A 20,116-nucleotide genomic window follows, 5' to 3' on the forward strand; every position below is an offset into this window, starting at 1 on the left:
AACTCCTGTTTTTTTGACAACAATGTGGTCTTAAATATTCCAACAAAATATATTACTACTCTTCATTCAAACGGATAGACAATTTATTGATTGAATCAAAATAATAAAAACAATCCCATGAATATTGTTCATTTTGCATTTTCACTAACAGCGGATTTTATAGCAGCATTTGTTTGGTGATAAAGTAAGTTAAACAAAATAATACTATTGTCATCAGAATAGTTTTTAACACCAGATTCTGTGGTAAATAATTTCCGTTGCCGTTACTTGTCGTGTAATCTACCGGTAAATTCTGTCCAAAACGGTTAAGAAAATCCAAAATAACACCGTTGGTCCAGCCAAATCCCTCCTATGGAAAGAAAAATTAGATGTGTAATACATGTCAAATGAGTTTATAAATTCTGTGAAGGTACATACTTTAAGTTTTCTTTTTTTAAATACATAAAATCATTGTCCCCGAAAAGTTGTAAGACACATCCCAAGTTAACCATGTTAAAAACTCAATATTTACAAAACACCAAATAAACCAATGTATATGAATTAAAATAAAATTGCCAGCAAAAATGATAATTTGTAGAACTTACACTATGTGAACATTCATAAAAATAAAGTGACCAGAGGTTTGTGAAAAAGGTAACCGCCCACCATGCAAAATAGTTGTTGTGGGCCGTCGGCCATTTTGATACTTCATTTTCGTGGTCCAAAAATAGTAACCAATAATATAGTGTTCACATGTGGGGTGACAGTATGCTGATAGAGGATGGCAACTTGACAAGGCATTGTAACTCTGTGTCCTTATTACTCTGGCATATACTCGGATTATCAACACTGCCAGTTATACAATTTGAAAAAGGTTTTTGGTTTATTATTGAGTGACATTTTTTTCGTTGAATACATGTATATATAATTAAATATTCTTCAGTAATACCTGCACGTCATATTCACCTCCGCTTCCTCTTGAACCTTTGGCTGTAACAACATACTGTAAAAAAATCACCCACAAAATTATTATTGTCAGATTTTAACGAAGACATGTCATAATTGTGTTTGAAAGACGACAAGGAAACTCTGAATGTAACATATCAAGAAAACAAAATTTATGAATGCTTTATCGAAATTATTAAATCTAATGTAAAACAAACGGAACAAAGGTCAATGCAGCCACATTTTAATCAGTTTTGTTTATTCTCTTTCTAAAGCAAAACATTTTTCAATTGATCAAACCTTTTCAAACATGTTTCCCGTCCTATTCCAGCCTATATAATTACTCTGTACCCAGAGTGAGGCTAGGTGAAGACCTATTTGACGGCTTTCCGGTAGATCACTGTTAGTGAGTGCAGTAACTACAGCATCTTGAAGCGGGGGCCAAGCATTAGGGAAATCCCATTGCTGTCTTGTATTGAGCAGGGAGGTTGGTACCCCGCTCACGTATTTGAGAACTTTCTGATCCTGTTGTAAACAAAAAGGGCACATTGTTTTATACATAAAAATTGACTTGAAGAAAATATTGTACCTGATTTATAATGCATGATGTAGGTCACATTATGTCGATTATATGCCCTTTGATGGTTTTGTAATTATTCTCCCTTGCAATACAACTTCTTCCGTGGCCTAGTGGTTAGGGTCGTTGGCTTCAAAGCACTTCCCCCTTCCAATCCTCCACCAGTAAAGATCGATAGCCGCCATATGACCTTGTCTAACATTTGCTCCCATTCCTTTTAAATTTTATTTAAATATTTTCGTTTTGATATTCGTGAAAATAGTGCTTATTTGTAAATTACTATTAGTATCTCATTTTTGCACTTAAATAAGCAGATTTCTAGAGGACATTTACTTACACTAATATATACATGTACAAAGTAACTTGTAAAAGAGTTTATCACATAAACCGCGGCGCAGGAGTGTCATAAAGCCATTTAATAAAAACGATATTACACTAGACAATATTACACTAGTGTAATAACACTTTGACGTCACGTCATTTGCACTATAAACATAGCGTTAAAGCGCGCTAATATTAGCGTTACACTATAGGCTCGTCAAAGAAAAATGACTTTTGTTAACAGTTTACCGTTCTTATTTTATATCTGTGATAAATAGAATATTATATTCGTGTAGATTCAATACTAAATTTATTGAACTCGTTGAATAAAACAATATTATGCTCGCCAGTGGCTCGCATAATATAGAGGATATTTGTTTGTTTGTGTGTAAGATGAAATTTTATTTCATCGAGTGGGCTTTAAAAACAGTATTCTCACGAGTGGCGTAGCCACGAGTGAGAATACTGTTTTTAAAGTTCACGAGATGAAATAAAATTACATCTTACACAACAAACAGACAAATTTTCTTTTTATTTTATGCTTAAAAACGAGTTAAAACGAAATTTCCATAATTTTAACGTTAATATTAAAATTTGTTTCCCCCATTGAGAGCCCCATTTAGACGGAATTTCACATTAAAAACAAGAAGTCTTGAGCTGAAAAATAAGTCCGCCAATCAAGGATAAATGACGGTGATATTTATTCATTTTATTAAAAAGATATGCATGAATGATCGCTTGTTGTAATAATAAAAACAAACAATTCTTGTAGAAGAAAAAGTCCAACCATCCATCCATATTTCTGTTACTTACTGCGAATTTATATTAGACCTGGCTTTGTAAAATGTAAGCGGCAGCCATTTTTTAAAGTTGTGTATTTCATGGGAGGAAAATAATTGTGTAAGATTCAGAGGGATATAATTTGGATTTGTTAGTCATACACCTTTTTAAAAGAAAGAAAACTTATTTGAGGATTGTAACAGACAAAAAATAAGTGTTGACAGACGAAATTTGGTGATTGGAATATGAATGAATAGAAGTAAGTTTTCTCTCTTTATTACTTTTGACATTTATGTTATTTATCTATTTCAGCTTTGCTGTTTCTTTTAACAGCCTGACATTGTCAAAATTGTCAGTAAAAATAAAATTGAGGTACCACATGGGGAAAATCTTAAAAAAGTAGTTTCGTCATTGAAAAAAGTGAAATTATATTTTGATAATTTTCACTGTGAAATTATCAAATATAATTTTCACGGATAAATCAGTAATCCACTGAAAAGCATAAAATAAATGATTTTATTCAACTCGTTCAATAAATTTAGTATTAAACCTACACTCATTCAATATCCTCTATATTTAGAATATACCTGCAAATATGCTAAAGTCTGAGATTCTATAGTTTTATCATTGACGTCATAGCAACCGACAAACAGCGGGAAAATGTTAGAGGGGAAAAACTTTTGTCGCCTGCTTTTTGCCGCCAAAGACAAATCAAACCAAGTCCCTTGCTGTTCATCCCAAAATACAGACATCATGGCTTCTTGCCTGGTTTTCTGTTGTTCCTGATAGTACTTAGTGGCGTTTTGTTGACCTGCTCAAATTAAAATGTATAATAATCGTATAATTACATATTTAAAACTAGCTAAACATTATTTCTTACTTAACTTTTTTCCAAATTCTTGATACGTGATTCATTCGATACATTGTGGCATGTGAACATTTAGATCTATAAATAAAACAAAGTTATCCAAAGTTATGAAGCGAAGTTTTGTTCGGAAATATGTATGCAGATATACATGTACTTAATAAAAACATTTGGGACATAACCTATTACAGTAGGTCTCGGATATAATTCAATCTTGTATCAGCATTATTATAACAAACATAACATGGAAAAGAAAGACGGGATTTGTAGAGTTTGAGATATGATTGCACATCTTCGCTGAAAGTCTACAGCAAAACAAGAGCCATCTCTGGACTAGGGCAATGCTCGATTTTTTTATGGCCAAGTATGAAGACAATACACCAAGAACTTAAAAAGTTAAAATTTGCGGACGGCAACGACAACGCCCACATGACTGTTGCATTACCTCTATATTTTTTTCTTCGAGTCAGGCTAAAAATGAAAAGAATGCAAATTAAAAAAGAGCAAAAACTTGAATTTACCTAACTTTTTATAGAAGTTTGACAGCAACATTTCATTCCAGCACATTATGCTGTTTAGATCTACAGGAATAACATCCGTTGTATCTGTGTAACTCAACCATCTGCTGACGTCAGACGTCTTGCCTTGAAAATCTCGTGAGAACCAACGAGAAGAGAAATCCCAACCGGATTCTGCTGCAGATGCCAAATTCTGGTACATTTTCTCTGGTGGTACTGACAATAAAAAAATTTCTTCCGATTATAGCTTTTTTAAATATAAAATATTACAAGAAATAATTTCAAACACAGACATTATTTTATGTGTTGACGGCATGTAATGGACGTAAAACGCCGATGCATGATGTAAGATAACATGTGTCAGAGCTAAATGCACACGTGAGACACGTGTCAGAGCTAACATCACCTGTTAGAGCTAACTTTACGTGTTAGAGCTAACTTCCCGTCCCGTAACGATAATTTTACGTTTCAGAAATAATTTTACGTCTTAGAGATTATTTTACCGTAGTACGTATCACACACCTGAAAACGTTAAAGTTTATTTGATCTGCGTTAATTTATTATTATTATTTGATATTATTAAAAGACGAAATTGTGTATATTTTTTACCATTTGATCGTTTGTTTGCAGTTGAAACATCTTCAGTGTAAGACTCCGGTCTGAAATATATAAAACAAACTCGCTCATGTACAGCAAAACATTGAACAAAGTTCTCTTTTAAACATACATAAAACAAACCGGAAATGAAATGTTTAACGAATCTGCCTTGACTTCTGACAAAGAATTAATAAAGAGCTATTTCTACCTTCTATGTTATATTCTTTCAAGATATTTAAAATTACACTAAAATGCTTTAATTTCATGATATAGATTTCTTATATACATGAAATAATTTAAAGTTTACCTCGGTTTTGTTATAGGAGCTGCATATCTGTTTAGTACGAACTTTTTGTCATGTACGTCAGTATACTCTACACTTCGGTTTGTCATCCAAAAAAGGTATTCATCCACCAAGTACGGAATATTTTCTTTGAGAAAATCGGTATCATTGGTTGTTTCTATGTACAAGTTTACCATAGGAATGAGAAATGGTGGCTGTGAACGTCTTGTATAGTATATACGGTTTCCATTAGGGATCATTCCATATCTGAAAATAAAATGAGCCGTGTCACGACAAAACCAACATAGTGCGTTTGCGACCAGCATGGATCCAGACCAGGCTGCGCATCCGCGCAGTCTGATCAGGATCCATGCTGTTCGTTTACCAACTCTTTTACAAGTAGAGAAACTGATAGCGAACAGCATGGATCCTGATCAGACTGCGCGGATGCGCAGGCTGGTCTGGATCCATGCTGGTCGCAAACCCATTATGTTGGTTTTGTCGTGACACGGCTCAAATGTTATTTTTTATGTTAATCTCTCGTGTGTACTAGTTTAGAAAACACTTACAATATATAACCACTCATCATCATCATCGTTGCCATTGCCATCAATTTATCATTATCATCAACATATTTATCATGATGAACATAGTCATAATCAATTCATCATTGTCATCACCTCATCATCATCTTTAAAGGCACATTACTCATCAGAAACGAATATTTTTTCCTTCTTTTCACTTTTTCTTCAAATATTGTTTTTTTTTTCTTATAGCGATTAAGCGATTAACTAATGATTTAAGATATTAGATGTTTAATTTCTGAAGATGAAAGGGCTGAATATAAAATTATTTGTTTAAAAGCTGCACGCCTCCAGATGAGCAAACATATTTCGATAAAATCAAACCTGAGAAAAATGTACCAAGATTTTAGGACGAGTATTAAGATTAAAAATTCTAGTAATAATCTACATGTTATATGCGACTAATGACCAATTTTTCAGTATTTATAACTATATTTCTACTGCGTTACTGACGCAGTAAGGGCTAATTTGGCATACTTTGACCTTTTAATGGTAATTTACATGGGTTAAAAGTGCCATTTATAATGTGTAAATTGCATTCTTTTGGTACTGTTAAATACATTTTCAAATTTTCATGAAAATTACCATGAATCTGGAGGCGTGCTGCTTTAAAAGAAGCAAAGTGTGAGCAAAGTAGTATTTTGACTTTCGTACAAAGTACTAAATCAGTTTAAGTGTACTAAGTGCCAAAAAGCAGCAAAAGCATAAGATGGTTCAGGTAATTGGTCAATGAGAAACATTTTGAACACTATTGAAGTACAACAAAATTAATAAAAAATTTAGAGATATAAAATTAATATAACTGACCTTTAAAATTGCATTCAATATCAATTTTTTTATGAATAATAAAGATAATAGAGCCGTGTCACGACAAAACCAACATAATGGCTTTGCGACCAGCATGGATCCAGACCAGCCTGCGCATCCGCGTAGTCTGATCAAGATCCATGCTGTTCGCTATCAGTTTCTCTACTTGTTATAGAGTTTGTAAGCGGACAGCATGGATCTTGATCAGACTGCGCGGATGCGCAGGCTGGTCTGGATCCATGCTGGTCGCAAAGCCATTATGTTGGTTTTGTCGTGACACGGCCCAATTATATATGTAAGGATTTTTTCCGGATTACACCAAAGAACTTACATAATAAGACTAAGTGACTTACTGTTTGATCAGAGATATAAAATTTTCCAGCATTCCTTTGACAGTAACTTTCATTTCACAAATCAGCAAACCTTTGATCACCCAGTAAGAGTCCCTGTTCAATATTCAAATATGCAAAGTCATTAATATTTGAAAGTGCTTTTTTAAGAAACTTTAATTGGATTCAAAGGAAAGAATTAAAGAGCTAGTAATCGAGCATATTTTGATTCAACAAACGTTAATCAAAATCGTTATTTCAGATCTGTCAATGAAAATTTGTAATATTTTTAAACATGCCTTTTCAATACTTTTTGTACTTGACTTCCGCTCACAAATGGTCTCAAAACATATTTCAGGGCTTAAATTATAGCTTTACATAAAGTCGGTGGTTCAACATTAAACAAATAATAATGTGGTCATTTCGTGAATCATAAACTACATGTTGTAAAAGAAAAGTAGGGTTACGAAAATGTCCGATGATTAACGAAATTGTCCGATGATTAACGATGTGTTACCAGTAATATGTCTCCCTGAACCTTCCGCCAGGTACAATAAATGGGTTATCCAGGTAGATAAGAGAATATCTCTCCTGGTTGGTTTTTACATCTTGTTTTATCTGAAAAAAGAAGCGCTGAATGTGAAATATTTATAATTAAGGTTACAAAATCTAAATAAAGTGTTATTCTGGCTTCAATACAAAATAATAAATCACTATAACCGATCTAACTGCCAAGGGCAAAAAGAAACAAAAGACTTTTCAGCTTTATAACCTATAAGTTCTTTTTTGAAAATCGCAGCAGTGCACCAAATGAGAAATAAATATAAAAGCATTTGCGAGGCCTTATGCGCCTTTAAGTTTACTTAATTCTTAAAAAATGTCCAGACGAAAGAAAGGTTTGCAAAGAAACCGTGGAAGATCAATGAAATATCTAAGTCATGTGACTAAAAAACACTAACCTTTCTACCCAGATGTCCCCATGTTTTACACAAATCTTTCCCGAATCTTCTTAGCTCTTTGTCCTTTACTTTATCCAAAAATGCAGGACTAAAAAGATGAATTGAAATTGAATAACTCAATGCTGGCTATTTAAGAAGCGTATATAGTTACAAAAAATATAATATTGCCAAAAACATGTACGAGTTTTTTTTTTCCGGTCATGAATAATCCGTAGATAGTATTTATTTAAGATACAACTGAACAGACTATATACATTTTAGTAATTTTATGGTGATTTTTGTAGTTTACTCTCCGGATCATGGCAGTATATGCCACTTTGAATTCGCCAGAGCCCAGTTCAGACACCGCATCCTTCCTGGACATACTCACAAGCAATTTACTTTCACTTTTCGCAAGGAAATGATATTACTCCTCGGGGTACAGTATGAATGACCGTAGAATATATTTCAAGATCACTCACAAGGAAAATGACCTGCACCGACCTGGAAATTTACTTTTTATGTCTCATTAAAGAAGCCATTTGAATAGTTTTTAAAACATAACTTTAACCCTTTAATCTTACGAACATCAATGCAAATGTATCGCATTTCTCTCTCTCTCTCTCTCTTTTTTTTTTGGGGGGGGGGGGGGTGGTGGTTGTATAATTTGGATAAAAAGATACCATTTCCTTACCTTTCAACGTAGTCGGTAGGGTTCCACTTTTCAAATTCCTTATTGGGGCCTTCAAAGTATGTTTCGAGAAACTTGGTGATTTCCGGTTTCGTCGGCAGGCCGGACTGACTGATGTTTTGAAATGCTGACAGCACTACGTCTATACAAATTAAACAAAAAATCTACCGACAACGGCGTAGAAAACTTTAACATTCAAACAAAATTGTGCAAATTTTCATATAAAGTTCTTTTTTCAATTTATGTAATACAAAGGGGATACATGCATTATTATACAAAATCTGAATGTTTAGATAACTCTTAATTTCAAGTTGTTATTTTGATATTTTTAAGGACCTCATTAAAACGGACTTAAAAACGCGTGCATTTTTATGTTTACAAGTTGAACGGAAACGTTCCATTGCTAATGTGTTCATGCAGGTCAAGATTTTAGAAGTTTAGCGCATTGTTTGGAGCAAATGAAAAAAAACAACAACAACAAAAACATCGGCTTACCAGGGTCATATTTGAGATTCATGTCCACAAAAGTTTTCGAATCTTGATAGAGTCTAGCATTTTGTACAGCATCCAGTAATGATCCATCGCACCAAATCTCACTGTAAAAATGACATATTTGAATGCAAGTTCTGGCTAGGTTTTAATTCTACTGTAAGCTGCAACTTTTTGTCGCAACAAAAATATCATAGAAAATGAGATAATACAAGAGGACCAAGAGGGCCATAGATCGCTCACCTGACCCATCGAACTCATTCGAGCAATTACCTAGACAAGCATCCTGACCAAGTTTGATGACAATTGAGTCAAAAATATGACCACTAGAGTGTTAACAAGGTTTTTCCATATTTGGGCGGTGTGACCTAGTTTTTAACCCCAGGTGACCCATATTTGAACTTGACCTAGAAATCATCAAAACAAACTTTCAGACCAATTTCCAGGATATCTGAGTCAAAACAGTAGCCACTAGAATGTTATTGTTAACAAGATTTTTCTATTTTTATTTCCTGTGACCTAGTTTTTCATCCAAGATGACCCATGTTCGAACTCATTCAAGCAATTACCTAGACAAGCATCCTGACAAAGTTTGATGACAATTGAGTCAAAAATATGACCACTAGTGTGTTAACAAGTTTTTCCATATTTGGGCGGTGTGACTTAGTTTTTAACCCCAGGTGACCCATATTTAAACTTGACCTAGAAATCATCAAAACAAACTTTCAGACCAATTTCCAGGATATCTGAATCAAAACAGTAGCCACTAGAATGTTATTGTTAACAAGATTTTCTATTTTTATCTCCTGTGACCTAGTTTTTCATTCGAGATGACCCATGTTCGAACTCTTCCGAGCAATTACATATACAAGCATCCTGACAAAGTTTGATGATGATTGTGCCAAAAATGTGACCGCTAGAGTGTTAACGAACAAATGTGGACGGACGGCGGACATTCAACGGTCCTAAAAGCTCACCCTGAGCAAGCACAGGTGAGCTAAAAAATGACTGAAAAGATCTGATATTTAATTTCTAATACCCTAGATCATCAGAACATTATGCTGTTTTCTTCTAGATTCACTCCACACTCCCCCTCCCATAAGTATGTGATATTGGCAAATATCTCCATCTCAACGAATGTAAACAATACCATAAGTAATCTTAATTCATAAACTACATTTTAAGTGTTATTACACACATTTTAATAAAACACAGCTTCATTTTGGTTACCTTTTTAAAATCATAAAAAGCGGCATCGCGAAAATATGTGACAAGTGAAATTTTGTCTGTTTCCTGCAAACAGCATTCACAATTCAAGTTGTTGGTTTTGACTAGTATATTAAATTAAATATTTTTTTATTAATTCAAGATTGTTAGTCATCGGCAATTTCGAGAGACATAGTAAAACAAAATTTTAAAATTGGTAATTTACGGCAAACTTTAGCGTTGCTGATGTACCTTTTTGAAGACAATTTCTTTAACAACTTTCTTTGCGTCACCGGGAACTTATTATCAAACAGGTCATTGATATTTTTAGTTTCTTGAAATTTTATTCTGACGGTAGGACAACTTCTTTTTAATTTAGCCAGGACCGACGGATTTTTGCACATACTGATTATTAATTGCCCCTCTTAACAACCTGTAAATCCGTTATCACACGCGCTGATTGACAACGCGTGCGTAGTGTTTATGCGCTATTCTAAATTGTAAACCACTGAACTATAGGGACCGGAAAAATCAAGCGCCGTGGTGACTTTTATGGCACAGCGGTGAGACTGATTTGGAGATTAAGGCACAGTGGGAGCGCGGTGCTTAAAGAGCCCGGGGAAAGGCATGTAGTTTATGAGTTAGAACTTGACATGGTAGGACTTAAAGGTCCACAAGTTGTGATGAATGATCTTGTTTTTCTATATGTCATAATTGAGTAAAACTATCATTATACATATACCATTCCTAAAACCTATTTCCATTTAGATTATGCAAGATCAACCTTGCCTGAAATAACGCATCATAGCCCCTTTCCAAAAAGAATTTGCTTTCACAAAAATTGAGCTTGAAAAAATGCTATATATTCTTAAAAGTGACAACCAGATTCCATTCGCTAATCTTCATTGCTTGTCCAGTTACATTATGTCCCAGAGAAGTGGTCTCCCTTTAATTCAAAATACAATATGTACCTTACCTTATGTCAACTGATTTAAAACAGACTACATGATAAAATTATAAAGCTTACTGTTGCATAACATTATATGTAGCCTTGAGGTATACCACTCACATTTTGATACCTGTTATGCATTTTGCTAACCAAAAAAATTGTAATGTTGAGCTGGTTTAACTTAATAGATTACAACAGTTTGCGGATGCTTAAACTTCTTATACAATTAATTAAAATAAAATATAGAAAAAACACCTCTAAAAACCGCATGTAAAATATGATAAACAGATTTTCGTTTTGTGTTAATTCTTAGTAGGAATTTTATAGGACACAAGTTCAGATCATTCAGTGTAAAGTACGACACAGGAGCTGATATTCTGCACCACAATATGGTCAGATAAATCAAGTGAGTACTATTCAAATAACAAACTATCACCTCTTTCAACCCTTACCATGTTACATGTAAGTACGTTTATCTAATATGGACTTGTGCATATTTCAAACCAGGCAAAACCATTCATCGTTTTCAGGGGGAAATTCCAAAATATGTATTAAAGGAACAGCAAACAGTGCGGACCATGATCAAACGGCAAGGATGTACTGGCTGATCATGGACTGCACTGGTCGCATGAGTAGAATCTGTGGCCGCGTGCTGGCTAAGAGTTAATTAAAAGAGGCTCACTGAGGTCCAAAATTAAATGCATTAGAACGTAAAATTTTGAATTCTTACTAAGAGCAATTGGCGCTCTTGAAATGGGAAAAACCATCACCATGGTTAACTCCTATTAAATTATATAAGGCATTAGCTTGTTACTGCACTAACGTGACAAAATATAGAACAGATAATGATGTGGCATGCTCAGAATGATATTGAAAATGGATTATTTGAGAAATTTTATACCTGATGTGTGTTAAAAGCATTCAAATGCTTTCAATTTTGGATCATTTTGTAACAATAAAAATTAGCATTCTATACAAACACAGTGAGCAAATGATCTTAAATTTTGGTTTAGTGTGGCGGCGTGCCTGGACAAGTTATCTAAGGATTGTTGACCGCGTGGGTTTAAACCCAATCAGGGGCAAGCTGTTGTTTCTTTAAGCAAGAAACTTAACACTCATTGTAAAGTGATGGCTAGTTCCAGGAATGGATTCGAGAATGTTTCAGTGAGCTGACAGCTTCCCACACAATGGTATTAAAATAAATTTGTATTAACTAATTTAAATGAAACACAAATCTCGAATATTTCTGGTCCTTTTATGTCTGTCAAGAACCTCAGTGGAGTTCCTTTAAATTTCTATATAGCAATTTGTTTTAATCTAAAACAAACTTATTTTTCATAGATCTTTCTTAACCATTTTTAGCCATTGTTAGCCATTATTCTGCTTATGATGTTAACAAAGACTATACCAAAACACAATGCCTCTAAAAATACTTTAAACATAAAGTTACATGTATATAGTACTTCATATTGCATAATATTTTTGTATTAACAGCTTTGATTGGACAATCATGATTGCTTATATTATCTATAATAGTGACTGATGACTAAACATTTATTTCAAATGAAGAAATGAATTGTGAAGTTCAAAATGAACTTACGGTATATTTTTTAACAAGTAATATGGTAAAAAGTAATGGAGAACATTGTATAAATACTTCCTTTACTTTATCATGAAAATATTTTCAGAAGGATGTCAAAGACACCTGACCTTGACAATATATCGCTATGTCTTTCTCAAGTGCTTGATGACATTGGCGTAAACGAGGAAATGGCAAAGAAGAGGCAGCACATGTCATCTCAAAATGAAATTATGATGTCATTTCCTGTAGAACGCACGGCCAAATGTTATATTTATGACAGCAATGCAGACGGCACTACAACGATTGGTCTTGGATCTAAGCAACATGTACTGTGGTGTCCGAGGCATTACAAAGTCATACAAAATAAAAGGTGAGGGAAATTTGGCCCTTTGCGTTCAATCTGCTGTTTTCCCTAAAAGGGAGGGAGCCCCCCAAATATTGTAAATTTTGCAGAAAATGGGCAGAAAAAAGGTTTTTTTTTAGGGACATTTTGATTTTTTTCCCAAAAAGGAATTGCTACTAAATGCCGAAAAAAGGGACCCCTCAACAAAGTTTTTTTTCCCCTTAAAAATTTTTCAGAAAGGACAAATTTTTTCCCAAAAAATCGGGCCCCCAAAATCCCCCGTTTTCTGTGCAAGGGGGGGAAAAAACCAGGGTTTTTTTAGGGGGAATTGTTTTTTCCTTTTGGGCCAAAAATTTAAAACAAGGCTGGCCCCCAAAATTAAAAGATAAGGGAAAAAGGATACGAAGGAAATGGCCCGACTCCGTTTATGAAGGAATCGTTGTAAGGAGTTGAGTTTGGGGTTAGTACCCAAAGCAAATTTTTATTTTTCCCTTTTTACGAACGTGCTGACGTTTTGACGGAATTGGTAAACGGGGGACAAAGCGGGGGTTTATCTCAAAAAGGGGATAGTTAAGAAATTTCCGTTCTTTCCTTTTATTTCTTTTATTTTTAACATTAAATTTAAAATGTAAACTTTTAAAAACCGAAAAGGGGGTTTTTAAAACCCCGGAAAGGGAAAATGGTCGAAAAAAAACGAAAAACCAAAAAAAATTGAAAATTTGTTAAAACCAAATTCCAATGAAAACTATTAAAAAGGTTTAAAATTTAAAATAGAAACAGAAAGGGACTAGAACTGAAAAAAAAGACTGAGTTTGACGATTGGGGCAAAAAGGCTTAAGGGGAAATAAAAGACTTTTAAACACTTTACTAAGTAAAAAACAAATATTTTGGCCGGCTTCTTCCAAACCCCCCCTCTTTTTTTTCCATGTACAGAAATTTAACGGTTTCCGGGGTTTGAAGTATACTCTCAAGATTTAAAATAACTTGAAAAATGTTGCTTCATGGATGAAATATTGGGCAATTTGCAAAAATAATTTAAATTAATGTAAATAGCGAACATTCAGTCGTCATAATGTCTTATTTTTGAATTTACTTAGTAGGTCTGTTTATTTAAAAACACATAATCAGGACAAAAATAAGGATTCAAGTTAGTCCATAACTCGGCTTAGTTATACAATGTAAACGCTAATTCACCATAATTAACTCCTAGAATTCCCTTTTTTCTTATGTTAAAAAAAAACGATCGTGATATAGTGGACAAATGCTTATTTCTATGATAATTTTGATTGATGAATAACAGAACGACGACAGCGAGGATGGGTTAAGTTTTAAAGAAATATTAAGAATGTTTTTCGTTTGAGTGAAATATAGAAATATGTTTCACGAAAACATGATAAATTTCCATTATTATTTTCACTGAGCTGGAAATCTTAATTTACTTTCTTTAAAATAGAACTTCCCGATTTCGAAGCTTTTTAATAAAATTCGTTTATAAATATTCCTGACAAGTTATATGGCCGTATTATAAACGGTTGTTTGGCCAATAGTAAACAGCTTCGGGCCTTGACGGGGCTCGGGGTTATTAATTTACAAACAACCGTTTATATAAAGGTCACGCCAACCTGTCTAATATTAAAAAATATTATTTTCAGTGGATATTCACTAAGTTCACTTCCCAGTGTTTTATTTTTCTGGTCCTTCGGGATCAATTGATGCCAGCACTATTTAAGTGTTGAGAATTGAGTACCGCCTCAAGCCGGTGCTTAAGGGGGCGTGAGGGATATTGCAATTATTCATTTCCCTCATGTAACAGACTCAATCAAAACCGAGTCAACAGTTCTTCTTTGTAATTTTGTTTTGTGATTTTAATGCAATCCGAGGGATCAACTTTGTTTTCCAGATTTTTTTAAATTATTTCTGTTAATTTTATGAATAAATGTTCATTTTGTCTTTAACAAAGGATTAAGAAAGGATTATGTATTACAAATTTTTAAATATATGCAAGTAAAAATATAAACAGCCTGGTGTTGGCAAGAGCAAAATAATTTCAATCTGTTACGTTAAAACAAACAAAATATCCATATATTTCCATGGCCTATCTGTTGTTCTGATTTTTTCAGCGTATAACGTAATGCATTTTTCTTCATGTCATAAATCATTAATCACAGGTAATTTTCGAAAATATAATTCTGTAAAAAAGTACCGAATTTTGTTACATTTTTAAAAAACATTTGTAACATGCAAAATATTTATTTATTATTGTTCTTGTGCAAAATTACAACATTTCGATGCTTTCAGTTATTATATGATTTTTTTTTTCATTCTGCATTTAAATATACAGTCTTTTTCAATGTTAAAACTTAAAGGGAGCTCTTACATATGTTTTGATATTTTGAGAAAAAAAGAAATAAAATATCATATTTATGGTAAGGTTCAATTCATTTTTATCAAATAAAAGTGATATTATTTCTCATTTTTTTGTGTATTTTTAAATTCGAAGTATTTCTTCTTTTTCTGGCCAAAAAGTGGATTAGTAAACGAGAACTATACGACACATTCAACGCAACCGTTAATAATTTGTGGCATTTTAACGATTATTCGTTAATTACGAAAAAGTTTCGAGATACCGTTAAAAAACCTTAAACGAAGAGGCTTACGACATGTCGTTATGCTAACGATAGCTTCGAGATACTGACCCCAGCTTCGTAGTTCCGATAGCAAGTGAAAACAGTGACAATAAAGATGTCGAATGGAGAATATCTACTCAAGAAGCAGACAGATACCTCATTAGAACATTAAACATCACTCAAATTCGATGTTATGTGTTGATGAAAATGCTTCTGAAGAGCAACATTGGTCCACAAACACAAAACTTCATTACAAACTACATGTGTAAAACAGTACTGTTCTACTGTGTACGGGACAAAGTGCCTGCTTTCTGGACGGATATAAATATATTATTTTGCCTGCAATACTACCTTTTCATTTTATGCAAGTATATAAAAGCGGAAAACTGTCCACATTTCATAATTCCTGGAAACAACCTGATGGCAGGTATCTTAGCCAGTGAAACAAACAGATTTTTCCTTAATAAACTAGAAGACATGCTAGACTTTGAAAAGTTTCTTTGTGGACTTTTAATGATTGAAACGGACAAACTACCATACAGACTAGAATACAAACTAACAGATGGGGAAGCTGGAATTAACAATCCTTCTAAAGCTATGACTGAACATGAAATTTCTAGACAACTTCTTTTGGACTTTACCAGTAAGCTTTACACCTTACATCATACGCTTTTGACAGGTGTTGATCTTCCATTTTTACTACAGCATTTATCTCTATTCTTGAGCCGTTTAAACAACTCTGAGGAGAGCCAAATAAAGCCAAATATTTTTTCCAATAAGGGATTGCAGGCATTTTTATGCACTAAGTTGCAACGCAAATCATCTTCCAAATTTGCGTTTATGGGGGGCCCATTTCGTATTGAACCCTGTTTCTGGATTTCGGGAGGAATGGTTCCCTGATTGGCACTTGTCAAAGTCCCGTTTTTGAAAATTGCGTTGTACGTATTCTGTTGGAGACGTTACAAAAAGACACTCAATCCCTTGAAAGATTTCTTCCATTACCGCCCGCTTGAATAAATATGTGTCTGTTCATGGAGGTCACATGGAGGCGAAAAATGGCCGGCGCATTTTTCAAAGAGCGGGTAAATATTTGGAGAGTTCAACCTTTTGCAGGAACATTTCATCAAATTTTTTTTACCAAATTATGAACAAATGGCGCTCAAAAGAAAGCTATTTTGAAAGTATCGGATTAATGTGACCGAAAAAATCGCATAGAGGCCTGAGATATAAATGGATGGACTGGGCAGTGGTTGACTCTGAATACTACATGTATTTCTTACAATATAAAGTAGCAAAAGATCTGAAAAAGAATGAACACCTTACCAATGCCCTCATTAATTTTCAGTACAAAGTGCACAACATAGTGTATGCAGGACATCGCGAGACTGCCCTAAATCTACTTGGACAATGTCTGGGGCAAGAAGGCCATGAACTTGAGGCAATCAAATGCTACTTACAATCGCTTACTCTCCAGGCCACTAACAATGTTGCAAAATGGCATTTGTTTATACTGTTGGCAAAGCTAGTGAAACATGGCTTAAGCAAGGGTCAACGTTATAGAAGAACACCAATCTTCCAGAGGGTTTGATTTGGAGCATGCTGACTTTTGGGAAAAGCAATGTAATTTGGCAGAAGAAAGGTGCTTTTTGGTATAAGCAAAGTCATCAAAGCAAGGTGCTTTTTTTGTAAAAGTAAGGTGTTTTGGCAGGAGCAAAGTGCAAGGAGAAACCAATGCTGTAAAGCTTGGCTTTAAGCTAGGAAGACCAACCATTCTTTAATTTTTTATAAAAAAACCATGGCCTTTGAATACTTTGACTAGCATTATACATAAGAAAATATGAAGAAAAAAATATTTTTACATGTTTACATGCCACTTTTATTTTAACAGTGTATAACGTTATAAATCTGCTGTCTATAGTAAAGAATATTACTCCCAAAAAAAAATGTTTTTAAAAGGGAAAACATGAATGTTTGTTATTTTAATTAAAGAAATACTGATTTTGTAATTCCGGGCCCATGCAAAAAAATCATTGCAACACAGATTCTTTTTTTATTGGGAATTTAATTGTTTTCTGCTCATGTACAGTGCGGGGTTTAAAGGGGGGGATATTATTTTCATTTTTTTATTGAAAAAGTTGACCCTAAATTTACTTTTATATAAACCGCGTCCGCCCAAAACCCAAAAAATTTGTGTATGCGACCAGCATGGACCCAAAGACCAGCCTGCGCTTTCCCCGAAAGTCGGTTTCCATGCTTTTTCCTATCGGGTTTCCCCTTTTTAATTTTTAATATTTTTGGAAAAAGCGAAACACCCAGGGGTTTCCGGGTTTCAAAAACCCGGTGCGGGGGGGGGCGGGGGCCTGGGCCCTGGATCCTTTTTGGGGTTCGCAAACGCATATTTTGGTTTTTTTCTTTGATAGGGCCCTTCATTATTTAAAAAGAAATACTTTTAAAAAGGGAAAGTGCCCAAAATTTCAGCCCCAACTGATTTACTTTAAAATGAATTCAATGTCCCTAATATGAATCAATTTAACAACTTTTTTTTTCAAGGACGTGATTCGAACTAAAACATTTTTAATTTTAGTATCCGAGGCATTTAACATTTCAAATAATAAATCGTGTGATTTTATTTAATTTCCACAGATATGATCGTATCGTAAAGCCTTTCCTATAAGCCAATGTTTATACATGTATACCGATCGTATGAAAGCCTTGGTGATATAAATATTGCAAAGCTAGTGTCGAATATATCTCGTATAATGATCAAATCTTGTCTTTTTGTCAGACCCAATCACAATTTGTTACTATATGCGAAAACATTATTTTCTTACGAGCTTTGACAAATGATACATGGTAATTATCTTTTTAGTTACTTATATAGACTTTATAGGACCCAATTGAAATTCGCTAAACATTTTAGACGGTCAAGTAGGCTACTGGTTGTAGGACGTTCGATTCTACAACGTAACGTAACGCGGGAGCATTTTGTCCCCGTGTCTGGTAGAAGTTTATAAGACAAATAGAAAGGTATTTTTATTCTTTGCCCTAATTTCTCAACCAATGAGAAGGTTTAAATTGGGAAAAAATCTGTCTCTATATCCTAAATAAACTGTCTTCAACACGGTTTATTTTACCGTTCAGTTTAACGTCGCGCCTATCTTATTAGGAAAAACAAAGCATGTACGTATGAAGAGAATGTCAAGGACTGAGTAGTCCCAGACGCTAAAATTAGAAAAAAATAAAACGTCTAAAAACTGCACAGTCGCTCATACGCCGCTCCTTTGAGGGTTTATCAATTTTTTTTTCTTATTAGTGCCTATAACTATTTTTCATAAAATGAACAACATAGACCATCGACGAAACACATAATCATCTCTTACAAAAACTAATTTAATATTAACAAAAAGGTCCATAAACACACATTAAACACATGTTTGTTATTAATACGAAACACGTTGTTGATAAACATAAATTTTATTTTACCTTACCTGTCACAGGCCGGAAGTGCTGTAACCCCAATTCCTGCGTTGTTAATGACCACAGATAAACCAAACACAGCAATGGTCAGCACTATTCCAAACATTTTGAATTTTTGTCTGAAGGTGAGACACAAAACAATTCCACCACAGCACTAAGAATACACTAGTTGTGAAAGAAGGTCTTTCTAATGTATCGGATAAACATACACTTTAAAGTTAATCATGGGTTATGATCTACTTATCTTCTTAAATACATTTTAATGGATTTCTGAACAACGGCTGGTAATTGTGGATTATATCTTTCCAGTAAATACATAGTTTTTACTGTACAATATTACGCACAGTTTCCACATTTTAAAGGTCCTTGCGCGTTTTCCAGAATCTCATAAGGTTTTCGCTGCGTCGTTTTCCGGATCTGAAGGTCGCTGCGTCGTTTTCCAGATCTGAAAGTCGTTGCGTCAACTTCCAGATCTAGAGGCTGCTGTATTCCCCTTAAAAGTAAAAAAAAAATGAATATTGTTGATAAAAAAAAACAGCTAAATTCTTAATCGATGGCGTATTTTCAATAAAACCGGATAGCTTATAATAGATATTTTTGGACTCTTATTACAGTATATCAATAAAGTCGATTATATTTCGCAAAACAATGTAATAAACATAATTTTTAACTTTTTGCATTTTAAATTGAGAATCTAACATCTAAGTAATGTTTCGTTTCTGAGTTGATTTGATTTTACAATTGTATAAATAAGTTTAATGCCTTGTTTATCCATTACCCTACTTTGTGTAATTAACATAGTTTCCGCAATCCGTTGTTTGATATAGAAAAACTGGGTCTTATATAGAAAAATTACCTTAGCCACCAAATGGGTCTAGTCCAAACTGCCACAAATGTCAAGGCTGTCCAGGCCTTATAACCAAGATTGCTCTATAACCTTGTTAGTCATATAATCATGTTGGCTATATAACCATAGTGAGTATAAAACAATGGTGATTTATCTATATATAAACCTGTTTTATTAATGTAGGTTAGATTAAGTCACTTTACAAAGTGACAATGGTGATATAACTCTGCTACAGTAGCTCAAAAAGTTAAGAACGTTATTATAAATATTAAATCTGCTTTCCATATAAAAGGCTGCCACCAAAGGTTTTTGAATTAAATTTCAACTCCCACTAAATCTGGACTACAACCCCTTAAAAATCCTAGTAAATTCCTATTTCCCT

The 20,116-nt window shown here is 33.8% G+C and overlaps 1 protein-coding gene across 1 annotated transcript; it reads right to left on the reverse strand.

Moving 5' to 3' along the window:
• Nucleotides 1-122: 122 nt before the first annotated feature.
• LOC132727180 (trehalase-like) lies at nt 123-19,108 on the reverse strand. The gene is made up of 13 exons (XM_060712607.1): nt 18,899-19,108; nt 8,710-8,810; nt 8,218-8,356; nt 7,545-7,632; nt 7,103-7,203; nt 6,610-6,702; nt 4,890-5,132; nt 4,595-4,644; nt 3,989-4,201; nt 3,190-3,413; nt 1,225-1,449; nt 929-982; nt 123-349 (listed from the first exon to the last, which is right to left on the reverse strand). The coding sequence occupies exons 1-13, from the start codon at nt 18,991-18,993 to the stop codon at nt 158-160; spliced, it is 1,818 nt and encodes a 605-aa protein (XP_060568590.1). The 5' UTR covers nt 18,994-19,108; the 3' UTR covers nt 123-157.
• Nucleotides 19,109-20,116: the final 1,008 nt, after the last annotated feature.

This window comes from Ruditapes philippinarum, unplaced genomic scaffold, assembly GCF_026571515.1.
Source record: "Ruditapes philippinarum isolate M1 unplaced genomic scaffold, ASM2657151v2 ctg988_1_1_1_1, whole genome shotgun sequence".
In the NCBI taxonomy this organism is placed as follows: Eukaryota; Metazoa; Mollusca; class Bivalvia; order Venerida; family Veneridae; genus Ruditapes; species Ruditapes philippinarum.